The 19,233-nt window shown below is 37.3% G+C and overlaps 1 protein-coding gene across 1 annotated transcript; it reads left to right on the forward strand.

The window, feature by feature from the left end:
* Positions 1–9,596: 9,596 nt before the first annotated feature.
* On the forward strand, positions 9,597–18,412 carry LOC105436818. The gene is made up of 4 exons (XM_030977802.1): positions 9,597–9,725; positions 13,297–13,489; positions 14,900–14,969; positions 16,897–18,412. The coding sequence occupies exons 1-4, from the start codon at positions 9,684–9,686 to the stop codon at positions 17,192–17,194; spliced, it is 603 nt and encodes a 200-aa protein (XP_030833662.1). The 5' UTR covers positions 9,597–9,683; the 3' UTR covers positions 17,195–18,412.
* The last annotated feature ends 821 nt before the right edge of the window (positions 18,413–19,233 follow it).

Consider the following 19,233-nt stretch of genomic DNA (forward strand, 5'->3'; position numbering starts at 1 on the left):
GAAAATAATTAATGCGGTAATGGGAGCACAGTAAAACTCTGTATTCGTATGAAAATACAATGGAACATTGTGGGTATGAGGTTGTGACGGCCGAAGATTTCTCGGGCACCCAAAATCTCCCCCCGGGAGACCTGAGGTTTTTCATAAAATCCCAAAAGGAAATGTATCTCCTAGTGTAAATAGGAAATGCATTTTTGTGTAAAATTCATGTATTCTACCTACTCATATATTTAAACATATGCTACATGAGATGAATCCATTAAGGGAAGTCATGGATATAAAATTGTACATGGCAGGCATCTAAAACGATTGAGTTCCTTTTTCCCCATTTTGCTTTTCTTTTGGTTGAAAAACACTATTCTAGCCCATCTGCCTTGGAATAATCCAAGAGAAAGTTTAAAAATTATGTTTTTATTATAATGTAATTCACATCAATTATGGGTGTAGGCTCTTTGTAAAGTAAGAAATATCTTATGAGACCTTTTCATGTTTTCCTATTACATTTCATAGTTAAAAGGAGTTCTATGTCACACTCGAAGACTGACTGTGTGTGAGGAATATAGCGATACACATATCAGGCTTGGAACAGAAGGTTTGTGAAAAGATGTCAGATAAGATTCAAAATCCTTACGCGAAAATCATGATGTTAAAACCTAAAAAAAAACAATAAATGTACCATGCATTGCAATGTTATGGCTTTAAAATCATCCAATAACAGTTTTTGGACGTCAAGCTAACCAAATGAATACAAAATTATTTATCAAACAGACATACTGTATGATCATGTAGGTATTTTTCTCTTTTCTCCCAATTTGGTTTACAAAATGTTCTAAAAAAAGAAATACAAATGACAGGAATTTCTTCTTAGAACACGCAACAAATAATCTATTTTTCCTGAAAATATTTAATGTGCCTTTTCAAGCATTTTATAAAGAATTTATCCACTTTCATCTCCCGTCAGAAACTAAATAAAGGAGTACACATGAATTAAATGTTGAATAAGCTCATGTAAAGGTGGCTAACTTGAGAATGAACGTGTACTCAAAGGTACAGGTAGGCAGTAGCTAGGACATTTGGAATAAAACATATGCTAGACTTTGTGTATACCTGTAGCAATTATGAATGTTCAATATGAAGACATACACCTGTACATGTTTGCATGATCATCATCGTAGAGCAGGCGCGTACGCAGGGGGTGGGTTTTGGGGCTTGAAACCCCCCCCCCCCTTTGGTATTTTTATGTGTGTATTTTGGAAGATACCCCCCCCCCTTTGTTAATTTTTTTTAATGAAAAAAAAAATCATACCAATTGTTGACCTAAACAAGATGACCTTACCCCCCCCCCTACCCCCCCCCCCCAACCGAGCAAAATGTCAAATTTTCAAATTTCGAGACAAAAAAAAAAAGGGGGTCCTCCTGTTTATCAACTACATGTAGGTAGAAGGATATGCTAGATAGATGTTATGATTGTGTTGTTCATTTTAATATCAATACCTCACCGCAAGATTTGTATCAGTTATTAAATAATGCTGTCTGGTGTACTTTACTGTGAATTGGGAGGCCACAAAAATGGGTTGTTTAATTGTCTTTTTTTATTCAGGCGAGAAATCTTGGCAGGACACTGTTGTGAGGGGTGAGGCTGGACTGGAGCTTCATGTAGTCGAGTGGATGAGCACCGATGATGGGACTCATCTTGTACTTGAGACTCGTCTTGGAACCGATGCCTATTTCCGAGAGGTCATATCCATACTGGCTCCATTGTGTCCGACAGTGAAGCATTTCTCCATTGATTACAGCATGATAGGTCTATTTCCATATACCCTCATGCCTATGCATATTCCTGTGCCTATGAGATCTGTCATCACAGTTTGCATTAAGTCCCTGATTTGTCATGAAACACTCCATAAGGCACTATTGGTTGTCAGTAAATTGTTTCCAAATACAGAGAGTCTAGATATGCAAATAGGGAGTCTTAGTTCTCCATCCAATCAAGCATACTTTCCAGAGGTCAATTCATCAGCATCTTTAAGGGAGCTTAAATTAAGATGTCATTGCACTACGGACAGCCTGTTAATGGATATTTCTACGTCCTGCCCAAATATTGTATCACTGGTGTTATTTGGCTTTGGAAGATGTCTATCAAACAAGTCAGGCAAAGACATTACATCATGCAAGATGCCATATCTGACCAACATCCAACTTGAACCGTTTGGGTCGGATGATTGCTACATATTTGTAACATTAATGAACGCATTACATGTATTTCATATGATAAGTCCACGTTTGAGGTTTGTTGAGGCAAAGAAGGTGCAGCTAGGAGATGCAGAACTTAGCTCTGTTAAGTGGTCAAAAACATCTTCAGGTTGTGAGCTGCAACTTGAAGGTGCATCAGCAGCTGTACCAATGGCTGCCCTAATGCATCTTGTCTCGAATGAACTCAAAGGAGTAACTGTCCTGACATTTGACAGGTGCAAGGTTGACTTTCCACAGAAAGAGAGTTCGATTCGAGAACTTAAGTTCTTAAATCTGGAAAGCCCGTTGTCTCAAACTGACATCCACAAACTTTCAGAGATGTATCCTAATGTAAAGGTCACAAATGAAAGTCAGGCATCTTCAACAGGTGAGTTTATATAGATTATGCATGTATGTATCTGTAATCGAAGAGCCTAATGAATAAAGACTTGCTCACATATACATGGATATGCTGCAGCGGTTTACCATATTTTTTCCCTTTTTTTTTTTTTTTTTTTTTTTGGGGGGGGGGGGGTGTTCAGACATTTAACTTGATGAATTGATCTCCCTTTAAATGGTTTGAAGTAGGAAATGTACCTACACCTGTATATATTTACTAGCCATCACATTTTGATTGAATTTACAAAAAGCAAGCCTAAGTATCACATAGTTCTGTGAATATTTGCCATTTAGAAATTCTCAACATATGTTAAAATGAATCATGAAATATTGAAAGAAAAAAATGTTTCATTGTCTGTTTGAGCATTATCTGTCCAGATAACCAACCTGTCTGGAAACCCAGAGGGTGAGTACACTAAAAGAAAATCCCCCACAATTAACCGTTGAATACGTGAATGAGCTGTAAGATGGAACAATATTTATTCAAAAGAATTTAGTTAATATTGATAGCAAATACGATGATTCATTCATAAAATCTTAAGATGTTTGTACAGGGATGAGATTCCTCCGCCAATTTCGAAATTTCAAAAGCGTTTTTTGTATAATGATTTATGTTGATTTAATTTTAATTCTTTGGGAATGTCTCTGTCTTATCCCTATTTGTTGCAAAATCAACGTTTGAAATAAAATTCCAAATGCAGAGTAAGAATTTCAATTTTGCGTGCAAATGCATCGTGTGTACTTTTTAAGTTGTTCCAGAAGAAAATAGAATTTGTAATCATTACTTTCAAATTAGTAGTCTCAATGAAAATGATCTACATGTATATTCTGAGTCTGTTATTGACTGATTGTATATTACAGATGAGCTTGTTGGAGCCACAGCAAGGGTCCAAGTTCATGAAGAACAGACAGATACCCAGAATACTGAGGAAGAAGAAAGAAGAAGAAGAATTGCCATGGAAAGCCTGCTCCATGAAACAGGTTAATTGTGTACCTTGGTCAATATCAGCAGAAAAAATATTTAGGAAAATAAGAAAAGGAAATTAAAAAGTCTCTCTAGTGCTATCCGCCAGAGAATCCACCAGAGATGTGTTTAAGTATAAATAATCATATATCGTTCATGGTTCTAGCAAGGAGAAAGTCCTCGGCAAACGGTAGAAAAACAGGGCAAGTCTGGGTAGATGACAATATTTTTCTTTCATCTTATTATTTATTGTATTCTAACAATATTCATGACAGATTGGTTAAAGGTATTTGTGCTTAATCCATTAAGTTGAAAAATAAAATACAATTTGACATGCAAATGCACTGTGTATACTTTATAAGTTTTCCTTTTTTAGAGAAAATAGAATTTGTAATCATTATTTTTCTTTAGTACGGTACAAGCTAGTATGGTAACTGGTACAAACTTGATAGTTGGCAATGCTGCTGGGAAAGACCACGTGCTTGACAGTTTTGACCTGGCATCCGAGGAGGAAGTAAGGAGGATTATAACTGGTTCTCCGTCCACTTCGAGCTCACAGGATCCAGTTCCTACATGGGTTATGAAAAGACACTTGCGTCTTCTTCTGCCAAGCATAACATTCATAGTGAACAGGTCCCTTGAAACAGGCGTCTTTCCTAGATCATTCAAGGAAGCTGTGGTCCGATCTCTGCTAAAGAAGCCAAGACTAGACTCTGACACCTTAAAGAACTACAGACCAGTGTCTAACCTTAAGTTCATCACAAAGGTCCTAGAAAAAGTTGTGACCCAGCGTCTACACGAATATCTGGAACTGAATAATCTAAGCGAACCACTTCAATCAGCGTACAAGAAGCATCATAGCACTGAGTCTGCCCTTATCAAAGTTCATAATGATATTCATCAAGCACTTGATCACAAACAGGCCGTTTTCTTAGTGCTACTCGATCTGTCGGCAGCTTTCGACACCATTGACAAGGACATACTCATCAGGCGGTTTTGTTCAATGTGTGTAAAAGGATCCGCTCTTGCATGGATATCTTCTTATCTGAGCGACCGTTCACAGGCAGTCAGAATCAATGAATGCATGTCCTCTTTGGCTGAACTTCCGTATGGTGTCCCTCAGGGGTCTGTGTTGGGCCCGTCATTCTTCAGCACTTATGCCAGCCCTCTTGCAGATATTGCACGGTCCCGAGGCATCAATATACATCTTTATGCGGATGACACCCAGCTATACACATCGTTTAATCCATCTGATCCTTTAAGTGAAGCCTCTACCAGATATAAACTTAAAGCCTGCATCAATGATATGAGAGCATGGATGACACAGAACAATCTGAAACTGAATGATGACAAGAGTGGATTTATGATTATTGCCTCAAGACACCTGGCAGCTAAGATCCGTAGTCAGTCATTACGCATAGGATGTGTTGATGTACAATCTGTGTCAAGTTGTAGGAATCTTGGAGTCCATTTTGACTCTGAAATGTCAATGTCTGCTCACGTTACAACCACTTGTCGATCTGTTTATATGCACATACGCATTATTCACAGTATTAGAAAGTCGTTATCATGCAAGGTTGCAGCCTCTGTTATTCATTCTTATGTTATGTCTCGTATTGATTATGGAAATGCTTTATTGTTCAAGGCCTCCTCTTATCAGCTTGCCAAACTGCAACGTGCTCAAAATTCTGCTGCTCGGGTCCTCAGTGGAACATCTCGCTTTTCCCACGTTACCCCAATTCTGAAAAGTTTACACTGGCTGCCAGTATCCAAAAGAATAGAGTTCAAAATCTTCCTCCACACATGGAAAGTAATGTACGGTCAGGCTCCACAGTGCCTGCGAAATCTCATCAGAGAATATGTACCAGGTAGAAATCTCCGTTCTTCTGGTACTAAACAGTTACCAGTCCAAAGAACTATGTCTAGTCTGGGAGAAAAGGCGTTTATTTCGGCAGCGCCATCTCTTTGGAATGCTCTTCCACTGAGGATCCGATCACTAGAATCCCTAGAAACATTTAAAAAGAATCTAAAGTCATATATGTTCGCATGTTGTTTTAGTTAATTATATGTTCAATGTACATCTATGCATTTTTTTGTTTCCTTCTTTTTTCTTCCCCCTTCTCATTTCTCTATGTATCTCATTCTAATTCTATCCCTCTGCGCCTCAGAATAGTTTACTAGATCGATGGCGCATAATAAATGCTGTATTATTATTATTATTACGGTAGTCTCAATAAAAAGGGTCTATATTCTAAATCTGTTATTGACCGCTTGAATCTTACAGATGAGCTTGTTAGAGCCACAGCAAGGGTCCAAGTTCACGAGGAACAGACAGATACCCAGAACACCGAGGAAGAAGAAAAGGAGGAGGAAGAAGAGGAGGAAGAAGATTACATTGCCTTGGAAAGCCTGCCCCATGAAACAGGTTAATGTTGTGCTTTGAACAATATCAGCAGAAATTGATTTGGGAGAATAAGAAAAGGAAAATAAAAGTCTCTCTAATGTTATCTGTTGTTTCATGTCCATTACATTCACAGGCATGGCAGAGACACGAAACAAACAATAAAGTATTTGAATACTTTAACCAGTTAATGCTTAGTGTATTCATGATTCAATGACATGAGATTGAGAGTGGTACAAACCCATGTATAACATTAAACTATGGACGCTGAACCTCTGTAAAAATAAACAACATTATCCAACACTGAGAGATATGTCTAGTGTAAAGAGGCCTATAGTGTGTGGTGTTATTTTAGTAGCAAGTTTTGTATTTTTCGGCAAAGGGCAGATAAACAGGGCAAGTCTGGGTAGATAAACAATATTTCTTTTTTTTATCTTGTTACTTCATTGTATTACAACAATATTCCTGACAGGCCGGTAAAAGATAATTATGCTAAATCCTTAAAGTTGAAAAATAACATCATTCATGTAAATTGCTAAAATCCAAAGATTGTATAATTAAATTCAAATATCTTTTCACAACGGACAGTCTAATCTAAGCAACAGTTAAGAAGAAATTGAAATTCCCTTTAAAACATGAAAACTTAAAAATTTGTCAGAATATTCTTCCCTTGCACTTATTCCTGTCATGAGAAGGATCTTTCAGAGTGATATTGCTCTTCGGCGCTGAATAACCTATATTTAATATTTTGCAAGAGTCTTGAAGGACAGTTATGCATTTTGTTGTTTGCAGAGAGTTTGCAGAAATATCTCCTGGATTTTTTTTTACCAGATGAAGTAATCAAGATCAAGATGGAATGTTCTAAGAGAGTTGGAGTTGAAGGTGGCAGACTTCAGCTAGATCCCTTCGGAATTGAACTTGAGATCCCTCCCGGTGCAATTGACAGCGAAGCGCCGCAGGACATTTCTCTGAGTGTCCTGACAGATACTTCTAATCTTGGCAACAACAAAGAAGAGATGTCAGTCTGCTTTGGTGTACAGTGTTTAGCCCCTAATGACTTAGTCCTTCAGCTACCGGTGACTTACACAATACCTCACTGTGCTGTGATTACCGGTACACGATACTCCAGTGTGGAGGTAGTCTTGTATACGGGAGAGGGAGAATACTCACCTGGTAAGTTCATCTTTAAATGTATGCACATTATGGAGCAATGGTATTTTATGAATATCATTAATATCGAAACCTTTTTTTGTAAATAAATGAAACACTTAGCAATAAGTAAATTTAAAAACAAATGTAACTCCATTTTCCATTAAAAGCACAACCGTAGGTGGATTATAAGTACGTTTGATCTCGAGTGACTCTCGAAACGTTTGTTTAGGTTTTCTCATTGTAAAGTTGAAGGATGTCATATTTAAGTTTAAAAAGTATGAAATATCTTTTAAGTGTTATTTTTAAAATATTGCTTACAATAATTCGAGTAGATGTCACTTTTTGAAAATATCAAGGCCCCAAACGCATGTGCACGTGTATCTAAAATTATTTTAAAACAAAACAATTTCCATTGTGTATGGCAGCTAGAATTTAAGAGCACCTTTATAAACCGCAAGTCTGAGAGTCATGAATCGATAATGACACTGTCTAGCAAAAGGTTAATTGGCCTAAACTCGATATGAAATCTGAAGAAGACTTGCCTAGCTAGAAGTACATGCCCGACAATGGCGTAGCTACAGGAGGTATGAGGAAAACTGCCGCAAATATATTTATTGTGAAAACGAAGAAAAAATAAAGAACAAATGTAGGGGGAAATGGAGCTTGACAAGAAAATGCTTGAATCTCCGCCGCTTTTCCTGCCCACAAAACCTCCCTTTACCAATAGCCATGTCAATTTGTATTTCATTCACCTATATGACAGGTGCAACCCCCCCCCCCCCTCCCCCCAATGGTGACTGTGCCCCTCTATGCCACTGATGCACTATAAACATGTAACATAATTATGCAGTGATAGTGGGGAGTAGTGACATACGTAATCAAGTCAAGTTATCATTTAACTGGGGTGGTATTCTGAAGACTATGTTAGCGTGAAAACTATGTCAGCTAACGTTCATAATCGTTATTCTGAAATTGATGTCAAGTCCAAAACTGTGTAACAGAGTTTTTGGCAGGAAGATGCAGCACGCATATTCATAATCTCACGTAAACCTCATTCGTGGTGGCGGGGGAAATAGCATGATAGTTAACATAGTTTTGGTATTCTGAAAAACAAGAAAGTTAATGTAGAAAATATAGTTGGTATAGGAGTCTGTAAAGTATTGTACGTTGGTCTATTACTAAGTGAAGTGCAGTTGAGGTTTTCTTTCCTGGAATTTTCCTTTGTAGTTTCTGTAAAAAACTGCAATATGACTCTGAGAAGTTACAACTTTTGAACATAAAGAAACATAGGAAACATAGAAAAGAAAGAAATAAAGAAGTTTTTCATGAGCACCTTTGTGACATAGGCCCGGACAAAGGTAGTGTGTATGAATTGACAATGCTCAATAAATAAGCACTATAGTTCATAGCTGTACATCCAATCTTACACAAAACATGTTTGACTGAGAGTACTGTTTAAGAGTGATTATCTTTAGAGAATTAATTAAAATGGACATATGTAAGGTCGTTACCTGAAATGAGATTGTATACCCTAACAACGTTTACAGAATACCGATTTAGAGGTATGTTAACCCTAATAAGGCTGAGGGGCATTATGCCCCCCCCCCTCTCCGCGCTTTTTCTGATTGTTCGGGAACGCATGGCGCCCCGCCGCTCCCTGACTTTTTTCCTTCAAGTCTTGCGCATCTTTTAAAACAATTTTGTTGAAAATCGGACGTACAGTTACAAAGTCACTTGACCTTTTGTCTCGCTTCAATGAGTCCATAATTTTCCTGATTTTCACCCAAAATTGTTGATTATAGATGCAGTTGTTAAAGAACGAGGTATTTTGTCGACGTCTGGAATACCTAGCTGCACCATCACGAAAGATGTACTCAAACTGAAGATGAATCATTTTTCATGGGCGAAGATTAAGTTGATGATCAAGAATTTCTTCTTCAAAGGAAAGAAGATGCGCTGTCGGCCATTTAAAGAAAAGAACCTACCCCTACAGAAGACACCTGTCATCTTACGTGCACACCTCTATGATGCCATCAAAGGGAATTGCGAGGTAAATTATTGTTGCAGCAGTTAAGGAATCTGTATTGTGGCATAGATCCACAGTTTTTTGGTTCATACTTTCAGAAAGTACATTATTTATTGGAAGAATTACCAATCAATCTACAGCTAAAGTACAATGTTTTAAAATGTTCACAATACATTGCATTTGGTGTACAATAGAGGCTCTTAAGAGCTTATGAACAAAAGAATAAGACAAAATTCTGCCCATCTGTGGTGTTGTTCATCTTTGAGAAAGATTTAAGTTTGTTGTTTAATTTAAACTTTATTTTATAGAAACTGGTTCATGAACAAGTTTTGTTGCTGGGACATTATTTGTTCTTTTTCCTGGTATATGTATACAGCGTATCAGCCCTGTATAAATTATTTTATTTTCTTTGGTAACAGTTGATAAAAAGACAAGAAGAAGAACAAGAATTCGTACCTGCCCATCCAGAACAAGAGGTCGTTATTCAGGCAGCAGAAAGTGATCTCAAAATGACCTGTTACGTAAAGGAGACAGTAATTGGAAGACCTGCTGTAAGTTTATTAATTTGTTCAAAATTCTGGTTATAACTGAATTAGTCGGGGATGTTAGAGCAATATAATGATAGTTTGGTGTAGATTGTTCTAAAAGCACTTAATTTGGCCGAGATGTCGATCATACTGTACCAATTTGATTTTTTTTTTGGACGGACACCTTTGGATTCAACCAAAAATAATAAGATTTCTATAATTACAGGGACACCTTTGGATTCAACCAAAAATAATACGATTTCTATAATTACACGGAATCCAATTCTGATGTCGGTCCATCAGTTTGATATCAAGAAGGCTGAAGGAACCCCCCACTCTCAAAAATCAAATGTAGTCACCATGTGAACTTCAAAACCCATCAGTTTGATATCAAGAAGGCTGAAGGAACCCCCCACTCTCAAAAATCAAATGTAGTCACCATGTGAACTTCAAAACAAGAAGGACTAGACTAGAACATTTAGAGTATCTATTGCTATGGGCTTCTCAGAAGAAAAAAAATGTTTCTGATGTTATTTCATTAATTTCATGTCAAGAGATGCGCACCATCATTGTGGTAAAATCCTACCAGTTTATAGCCACCATAATGATCTCAAAGTCTTATTGTAATTTTCAAACGAAGGGTTAGAATAATAAAATATTTTTTCCCGGTAAAAATAGGGTTGATGGGTACAAAGAATTTACATTTTCCCCTAGTGCCTAGGTTCACTGTGAGTGAAAAAACATTCTCTGTGTGGCCATGCCTTGAACATGGTCCTACAGAGGAATTTTTCCCGTTGGGGACCGGGGGGAATGCAATGAATTATTGATAATTCATTATTGATAATTCATTGCATTTTCTTTTCTTTTTTGGTACTTGTGGGGGCGCCCGCGTACTCTAGCGTGAGTTTAATTCACCGCGGTCCGGACGTGGGGGGGGGGGGGGGGGAGTACTATAAATGACCATGTGGGCTTCAGTCATCGGAGTGTGGAGTTGGGTGGTCTGCTTGTCCGTCTGGGCAGGAGTCTCCGGGTTGCGGACTTGGGAGATCTTCGAATCCATGAGTGGGATGTCCTGTCTGCGAGACGCTGTGTGTGTCCGCGCCGTAGGCGTTGTTGTAGTCTGTTGTCGTCTGCTGTGCATTAATTGTAGCTGTGAGGCTGGCGGCTGCTTTGTGGGTTCGGCGGGTGGCGGTGGTTGATGTACGTGTGTCTGAGGGTGAGGTGAAGGCGGTGGTGGAGGAGGAGTGACCGGGTACAGAAGTCTGAAGCTGGTTCTGTGCTCCATGAGTCTTGTTTTCCAAATTTCTCCCCGTTTCACCAATGTAGACTTTTCCACATTCGCATGGTATCTTGTAGACTCCAGCTTTCTTGTGGTTTGGATGCTTGTCTTTGTGGGAGTGGAGTATCGAATGGAGTTTGTTGGAGGAACTGTGCCGAACTTGGATGTCTGCTGCTTGAAGGATACGTTGAATCTTGTGAGAGTCGAACGATATAGGGTAGAACAACAGTTTGTTTTGGTGGTGTCGCTGCGGGTTGGTTAACTTCAGGGGTGGTGTTGGCTGTGGGCTTGCTGGCGGAAGTCCTAGACTTGATCTTATGTCTTGGGTATTTGTTGATGGTAGTTAGGGCTGTGGTGACATGCTGGATTTCCTGGTCTAGATGGTCGGCGTTGCTGAGTTGATGGGCTCGGCGGATGAGGGCGTTGGGGACTGATTGTAGTACGGATGGATGGTGGAAGGATCTGTAGTGAAGATATATGTTGGTATACGTGGGTTTCCTGTAGATTAGGTGAGCGCGCTTGCCGGATGGCGATTTGGTAACGAGGATGTCTAGGAAGGGGATTAGGTTGTTTTGCTCGGTCTCCATGGTGAATTTGATGCTCGGCTGATGCTGGTTGATGTGGGCGAGGAAGGGGTCTAAGTCACGTCTGCTATTCGACCAGATGACGGATGTATCGTCGACATATCGGAGCCAGAGAGAAGGGCGTTGTGAGAGAGTCTGGAGTGCCGTTGTTTCGAAGTGCTCCATGAAGATGTTGGCTATACATAACTGGTGAAAGAGGCGATCCCATGGCTGCGCCTTAAGGTGCTGGTAGTAATTGTCTCGCCATTTGACGGAAGTTGATTTGAGGCAAAAGTACATGAGGTCATGTATTTCATCCGGTGTCAGGGGAGTTCTGTCGGGGAGGGTGTCGTCAGCTTCGAGGCGTTCTTTGATGATTCGGCAGGATTCGGTGACAGGAACGTTGGTAAAGAGAGATTCAACATCGAAACTGACCATGATGTCTGTATCGTGTATGGTGGTCTTGGAGAGAATGTCGACGAAATACTTGGAGTTATTGATGTGGTGCTGCGAATATCCTACGAGTGGTTGGAGAATGGAGGTCAGGTGTTTGGCTGTGTCATAGCAAGGCGATCCTCGGGTTGAAATGATGGGGCGAAGTGGATTAGTAGGTTTGTGTATCTTCGGCTGGCCAAACAGGATGAGGCAGGTAGCTGAAGATGAACGAAGTTTGAAGTAGAGTAGCTTGGATATGACTTCTGTTTTGTGAAGAGAGAGGAGTCGCTGGTTGAGTTTCCTTTCCGTTGATAGTGTTGGATCTTTCTTTAGATGTTTGTAAGTCGGAATCTCGAGGAGCACACTGATGTTATTGTTGTAGTCCCCTTTGTTCAGAACTACTGTAGCGTTGCCCTTGTCTGCCTGTAGAATGTGTATTGACAGGTTGCTGCGTAGATCTTTAATAGCGGCTCGTTCTGTTTTTCTAATGTTGGGTTGTGGTGGCTTAGCTGTGGATAGGGCTTGGGTGACTTGGAGAAGGATTTTGCCCCTGCAGTTCAGCTCAGGAATCTCAGTTTGGGTTCTACTCGTTGGATGACTTCTGAGAACGGGATCTTCTTAGGTGACACAGCGAAGTTGAGACCTAATGATAGGACTTTGTGTTCGGTTTCCGTGAGTGGATGGTTGCTGAGGTTGATAACGGTGTCCTTGGTGCCGGTTGGTGTAGTCTGGTTGGTTGATTTCTGGCTGTTAGCTAGAAGTTTGTTGAATTTGACGATCTGCTTCTGTCGGGTTGACTGGAAAGTTTTCCCAGCTGTAGAGGTGTTGAAGGCCTGGCATTTCCGAAGATCAACCGGTTCCAGTAGTTGGGAGAGGTTTACTTCTGATGTGTGGATGTCTTGCTCCATGGTATGGAGTTGATGGCGGATGTGGGCGATGAGCTCTCTGACAAGGGCTTGCCCTGCCTTGTGTATGATCAGATTTGCTCGTGGAGTGCTGATTGAAGACTTGAGTTGTAGTCCGGTTGGGGTGGTGCTTGAGTCACGGCAACGCTTGAGGATGGTTAGGTGATTCTGGAGTTTGGCTTCTTTAAAGTAGTTACGCTGCAGTTGCCGGGATGATACTTGGGTTGGCTCCCCGTAGAGCTGGGTTAGATGCTGCTTGTAAGCATCGGCTTCCATGGTGATGTAGATATACAGTAGTTGAGTCTTGTTTCAGGATGTATTATACATGTACACACTTCTAGAGCAGATGATTGATATCAGAAAAATAAAAAGGAACTTTTGTTTACCTACTCTTTTGAAACATTTTTGTTTAGGTTGTCCCGTTTGATAAACTAACGAGTGGAGCCAGGATCTGTGAGCCCTTTGAATTGGACTTTACCGACCATCCAGACATTGTTGCAGTGTCACTGAGAGTGGGACAAATTGAGAGACTAGAGGACAAACTCTTATTTCCATTGGATTTCTCAACTCCTCGCAGAAGAAAGAGAACTTCTCCACAAGATCAAGGTATTTTGGTTTAAAGAAAATGTGGCGTTCTGGTAAATGTGACAAATCAATTCGTGAGATTTCTTCTTTTATTTTAGTTGGAAGAAAGTCATGAAAGAAAAGTCCCTTGAAAAAGGATTGCTCTTGAAATGTTCTCATATTCAAAATATGACTACAAAAAGCTGACTTAAAACCCTTCTCAAAACACACCTTTTTAATCAGTTATAGTTTACTGGAGGCGCACACAAGTAGTTCATTCCATTCAAGTACTCAATTGTATTGTATTGTATTGATAATGTTTTATTTTATTTTGTTGTTTTTAAGGCATTGAACATGTTAAAATAATTATAAGTTAGATAGTACCACCTGTGCGCTTAATAGAAACGTCTGTATAAAGCGCCCTATAAATGTAATTATTATTAATTATTATTATTATTTGGATCAAACAGGCATCCATGTGTCTGTGTAGTCTCATTTACCCATTTCCTTGTGCATTGCCTGTACTTTTCATCAAGTTGGATCCAATAAATAAAAAGCTGATGATTCAAAACTTCACAGTATCCGCTTCAAATGCGGCCCTCATATAGTCAAAACATGATTACGAACAGTTGACTTGTTTGAATCAAACAGTCATTCCATGTGTCTGTGTAGTCCCTTTTACCCATTTCTGTGTGAAGCGCATGTGCTTTTCTTCAAATTTGACCAAGTAAATATAAAGCTGATAATTCGCAACTTCACAGTATATCCACTCATTTATATGTACTACTCAATTAACCTTTCATTCGAGATTCTTTCTCAATTTTATTGCATAACCAGAACTTAGCTTTATCTTAAATCAATTAATGTGGCAAATGTGTTGCTGTGATCATCAAAAATCAGGCACATGTTTGCTTATATAGACACAATATGATATTCATGTCCCAGTACGTGTTGTGCATATATAAAATACGCTACAAAGTTTGGAATTCAGATGTTAATTTAATTTAATTGTTATCATTTGTAGATCTTTGTATTTCCTTTTACAGTCATTCCCACTGCATAATGATTATTTCATTAGATGGATGTGAAATTCCACCATAAATACGTTCCTACATGTATTGTTTCTGTTTGTGGCTGAATTAAGGACATGACAGACTCTTGTTGGGTAATTTTGTAATTTCCTCCAATAGACTTCTGATCTTAATTTATTGAATGGTCCATAATTTTTAAAAGTGTTACTGTCCGTCAATTAAGACTCTAAAGTCTCGCTTGTTCTTTATTTTGTAGCTTTGTCTTAAGTTAAAATTTGCATTTAAGTGCAGGAAATTACCAATTTCCTACGTTGAGTGAGATTCAACAATTACAATAAAGATGAATATTAGGTTTACTTTATTCAGCACTAAGTAATACATGTAGTTCAACGTTACTCTTTTCTGGTTCTCGAAATTTCAGAAGAACTGCAAGGTGCATCAAGTTCACAGACACCACAAACATCACTTCGAAGTACAGGAGAAACTGTGGAGTAAGTTATGATCATTTCTTTCATCATTAATACTGTCAGCATGGTAGATGCAGACTGAGATCAGAGCATGTGCAGGTATAAACCTGAAATCACTATTATCTTTATCAACCAATTTTATTACCTATAGAAATTATTGTCTGGTAAATGACATTCAAATTACTGCATAATTTGCATGATTCGTGTGGACACTATTTCTGCTTGGACGCCATGTACGTTTACAACTAAAAACAAACTAAATGAAGAGAAGGGGAAACTGGGCTCAAATATCTTATAATTAAAGTCCAATATATACAATTAAATGATATTAGTACGCTGTGAATCGAAACCAGTTTGAAGCTGACTCACAAATAAATACTAATTTAATATCACTCTTACTCATGGTACATATATCAAAATCAAAACCATAAACATTTTAAATTTAGAGGAGATGGGGTAAAAGGAATGTCCGTCGCACTATACCCGTCCAGGTAAATTAGGGTCTTTGCAAGTGATAGCGATTTTTTTTTTGTGTGGATTAATAATCATGTAGCTATTGGCCCTACGATATTTTGTTGCAACCCCCTCCCGCATGTTATATTTTTCTATATATATATATAATAATAATAATAATAATAATGTAACTTATATCGCGCCAAATCCACTCTGTGGAGTGCTCAAGGCGCGTATATAAATTAAAAATATGTATATTTATAAATATATGTATATAGTCCAGGTCTTGCTGTTAATTAACCTCGTAATTTCTTACCTTTTTCATTAAGATTGCTCTTTATCTTTAAACAATCAATTTATTTTGACTTTGCAATATTAAAGGTAATACAAAGTTCTGGGAAATGTTGAAAATTGGGTGGATAGTGAATCTTTACAATTTTGATATATTTGGATGCCCCTGGGGATGAATTATAAGCACTAAAAAAATTAGCCCCTAAAACACTTCTGTTTTCGAGAAAAATTAAATATAAAAATTTACCGGTGCTCCCGGTAAATTTTGATGAATTTCAAATAGCGCCTATGTCCGTACAATGGTAGCTGCGACCATGAAAATCTCAGAATATGTAGTTGTGATATATAATTTCCAAACGGAAATAGCTAATCGGTCGATTTTAGTCAAGAAACATTGTTTCATAGCTAAATTAATATCTTGACCTTGAGAGGGAGCTATACAACATAAAGAGTTTATTATTTATTATTTCATAACTTTAGACTCAATTTCAACCGCGACAACGATCAATGAATATTGTAGGAACGCATGTGCTTCCAATATGTTAATTTGAACCAAATTCATGACCCCATACCAAAACTTTGTAATACCTTTAAGTCGTTTATATGTTAAAGATCGACCATATGCGAGATTTGTAGATCATTGACTGTTTTATTGTTTTGTTGTTTTTTAACCATATTAAGTTAGCTGAATGTAGTATTGTAACAAGCATTATTTGTTGTCATCCCATGCTCACTGTCTCCACAAGGTTGGATTTGGACTAGGGCCATACTGTCGGGGTCTTCTCATGGGGAGGGTTTAGTAAACCTATAACATTTATATATATATATATATTGTTTTATTTTCATGTTGTGTTTTTTCTTTTTTTCTTTTTCCTTTTTATTTGAAAAGAAAAAAGAAAAAGCTTCGAAAAGCATTACAAGAAATTTAATGTATTTTTATCCCTGTATTATAAAAGAAGAGAATAGAAGAGACATGCAGTAGTACGTTCATTTTTGTCATTCCTGGTTATTGTCATTTTTTTTACTCTAACACTCAATTATCTATTTTACACTATAATTCTAAAATCTGTTATCCAATGTATAACAAAACATTTGGGAATGATCATATTTGTTTGGATGTTAATCAATAACATTTGAATTGAATTGAATCGAATGTTAATAAGAACCATACTAACACACTTTTTTTTTTTTATATGTCTTATTTAAGGAACATTCCAGGTAGACTGGAAGACTTTGACGATAAGCTAACCACTGTTGCTCGAAAAGTTGGCAGGCGTGATGAGATAGATAATCTTGGAAAGGCTCTCGGCTTCGAGCCAGAAGATATCCAGCGTTATGTCGACACAAACATGAAGAATTCAGAAGTATCATACATGGGTACACTATTAATGCTCCGAGCCTGGAGAAAAAAGCAAACCGAAATAACAGAATGTAAAGCCCTGAAGGGTGTTCTAAGGAAGGCTGGTCAAAATCGTCTTGTATTTGAGCTATTTGGTACCTCATGAGTTCCGAATTTATATGCTTCTCTATTGACGAATACATTTTTCCAATGATAAAGATAGAGATTGAAGAGCATAATGCTTGTGTAGCTTAATCAAAGTTCCCAGTTGTTGGATGGCCTTGAGAGGGAGTCAGAATATTTTGCCCGCAACAGAATCATATTGCCCCGAGTCGTAAGATGAGGGCAATATGGTTTATCGAGGGCAATATGTTCAATATTTATATTCGCTCAAAGTAGAGCCAGCCAACATCACTATTTTATATATATATATATCAGCCTTAGGTACATTATCAGGCCTATAGTATAAATTACAAACAACTTTATTGCTTGTTAGTCCCACTTCACTTTAGGACTGTTCATATCACACATGTCATCTGAACTGAGCAATTATGACGTAAATTTTCACTGCGTATATCCATTGTTAAAGGCTCTCTTTCAGTTACTTTTGTTGAATATTGAAAGTACCTTTTAACGACAGACAATTTTGTATTGATGTGTGATGATTGTATGATTAAAATTATTTCAAATTCACCTTTCTCAATATGTATTTATACAATTTACCAACTTATTATTGTTGAGCACAATATCATATACTTCATATATCAATAATTCTTTTCTTAGTATTTATATGTATTTATTTGTTATGTACTATATTACTTGTTGGAAATATTTGTCAACACAGGGTTTCGTAGGTATTTGTTTATAATATTTTGATGAAATTTGATTTTAAAATTCTGAAATTTTAGTACACTTTGAAGTGAAGTTTTCAGTAATTGCATTTCGCAATGTTGTACAGTTTTATACCATCATATTTATTTAGGTTATAGTTATACATTATCTTTTATCGTGGTTTGTAAAATAAAGAAGAAATTAAATGAAATCAAATTGAATATAATTAAATGAAATTAACATACTCTCTAATCTGAAACATTTCTACTCATTGCTTTTATCTAATCACAAAGAAATACAAAGTTTACAATGTTCGTATTACAATGTGTAAACCACAGAATTGTGATGAAAGGAGATGAATGGTAAATAATATTTGAAATTTTAGGAAAATACAGAAATGCAAATGAAAGACATAAAAATTCAAGGCTTTATCCAGAGGAACAGATGTAATCCTCCTGATACTCTCACCATTGGCGAAGTAAGAAAAAAAATACTATTTCAACAAGAATTCACCAAGGATTCTGTCATCCTGTACGTTAGGGGAAAGGGACCGATTATTACAAGTCTCTCCATTTTGGATTTTGTTTGATAAACAGAATCCTAAAATGTCATTAGTTGTTAATCGTCAGGATATGACAATAAAATACCCTACCCGAGATGGAAAACATAAGGCCTAAGTAACTTCTTCTGTAAACATGAAATACTGAAATGTATAATGTCAAATGTGAAATATAATTGCAAATTGCTACAGATTACTCTGCAGTGCGGAAATTATCAACATAAAAGCTCTTTCATTATCGTTAATAGTTTAAAGAATTGCCTATAGAAGAGTGCAAATTTGGATTGCCCTCTTCTATACATATCATGATTACAATCAGACATTAAAATAAGGTACTGAAATTGCTACCGGCTATATTATCAAAATGTAATGTTTGCAGATATGATGATTTTGAGTTTTCAGATATAAACGAATGCGAGAACAAGTTTTGTTTTAGTTTGAAATATTCCATGAAGACATTTATTGTATTTACATGTTATTATAAGGAGAAATATCCCAAAGTTTATTCCATTTTGTAAATTGGGATTTGTGTATTTCAAACGTGTAAATAACAATGTCCTGTTATCCATATATCATGTCAAACAGTGAAATTTATACTTTAAGAGATCTTTTCGTATTCGTTATGGAACAAAGAATGCTCTGTTATCTGTCATTGATACGTGTGAGAATTCCTTCAAAGATTATTGTGCCGAAAGTCTTTCAGTTAAGTAAAAAACAACCTTCCATTTACATTTCCTTTGATAATCCAGTCTTTCAAGAGTGTGTGTGATGAAATTATTTCACCCTCTTCATAGTGTACTCTTCTGTCCGTCATG

Source organism: Strongylocentrotus purpuratus, unplaced genomic scaffold (assembly GCF_000002235.5).
Source record: "Strongylocentrotus purpuratus isolate Spur 01 unplaced genomic scaffold, Spur_5.0 spur5_scaffold_1, whole genome shotgun sequence".
NCBI lineage: Eukaryota > Metazoa > Echinodermata > Echinoidea > Camarodonta > Strongylocentrotidae > Strongylocentrotus > Strongylocentrotus purpuratus.

Bases quoted from the DNA above. Each gene is read 5' to 3' on its own strand.
- LOC105436818 (XM_030977802.1), top strand. From the start codon at position 9,684: ATGACCTGTTACGTAAAGGAGACAGTAATTGGAAGACCTGCT. The intron at 9,726-13,296 runs GTAAGTTTATTA...ATTTTTGTTTAG, and splicing joins CAGTAATTGGAAGACCTGCT to GTTGTCCCGTTTGATAAACT. The intron at 14,970-16,896 runs GTAAGTTATGAT...GTCTTATTTAAG, and splicing joins AGTACAGGAGAAACTGTGGA to GAACATTCCAGGTAGACTGG.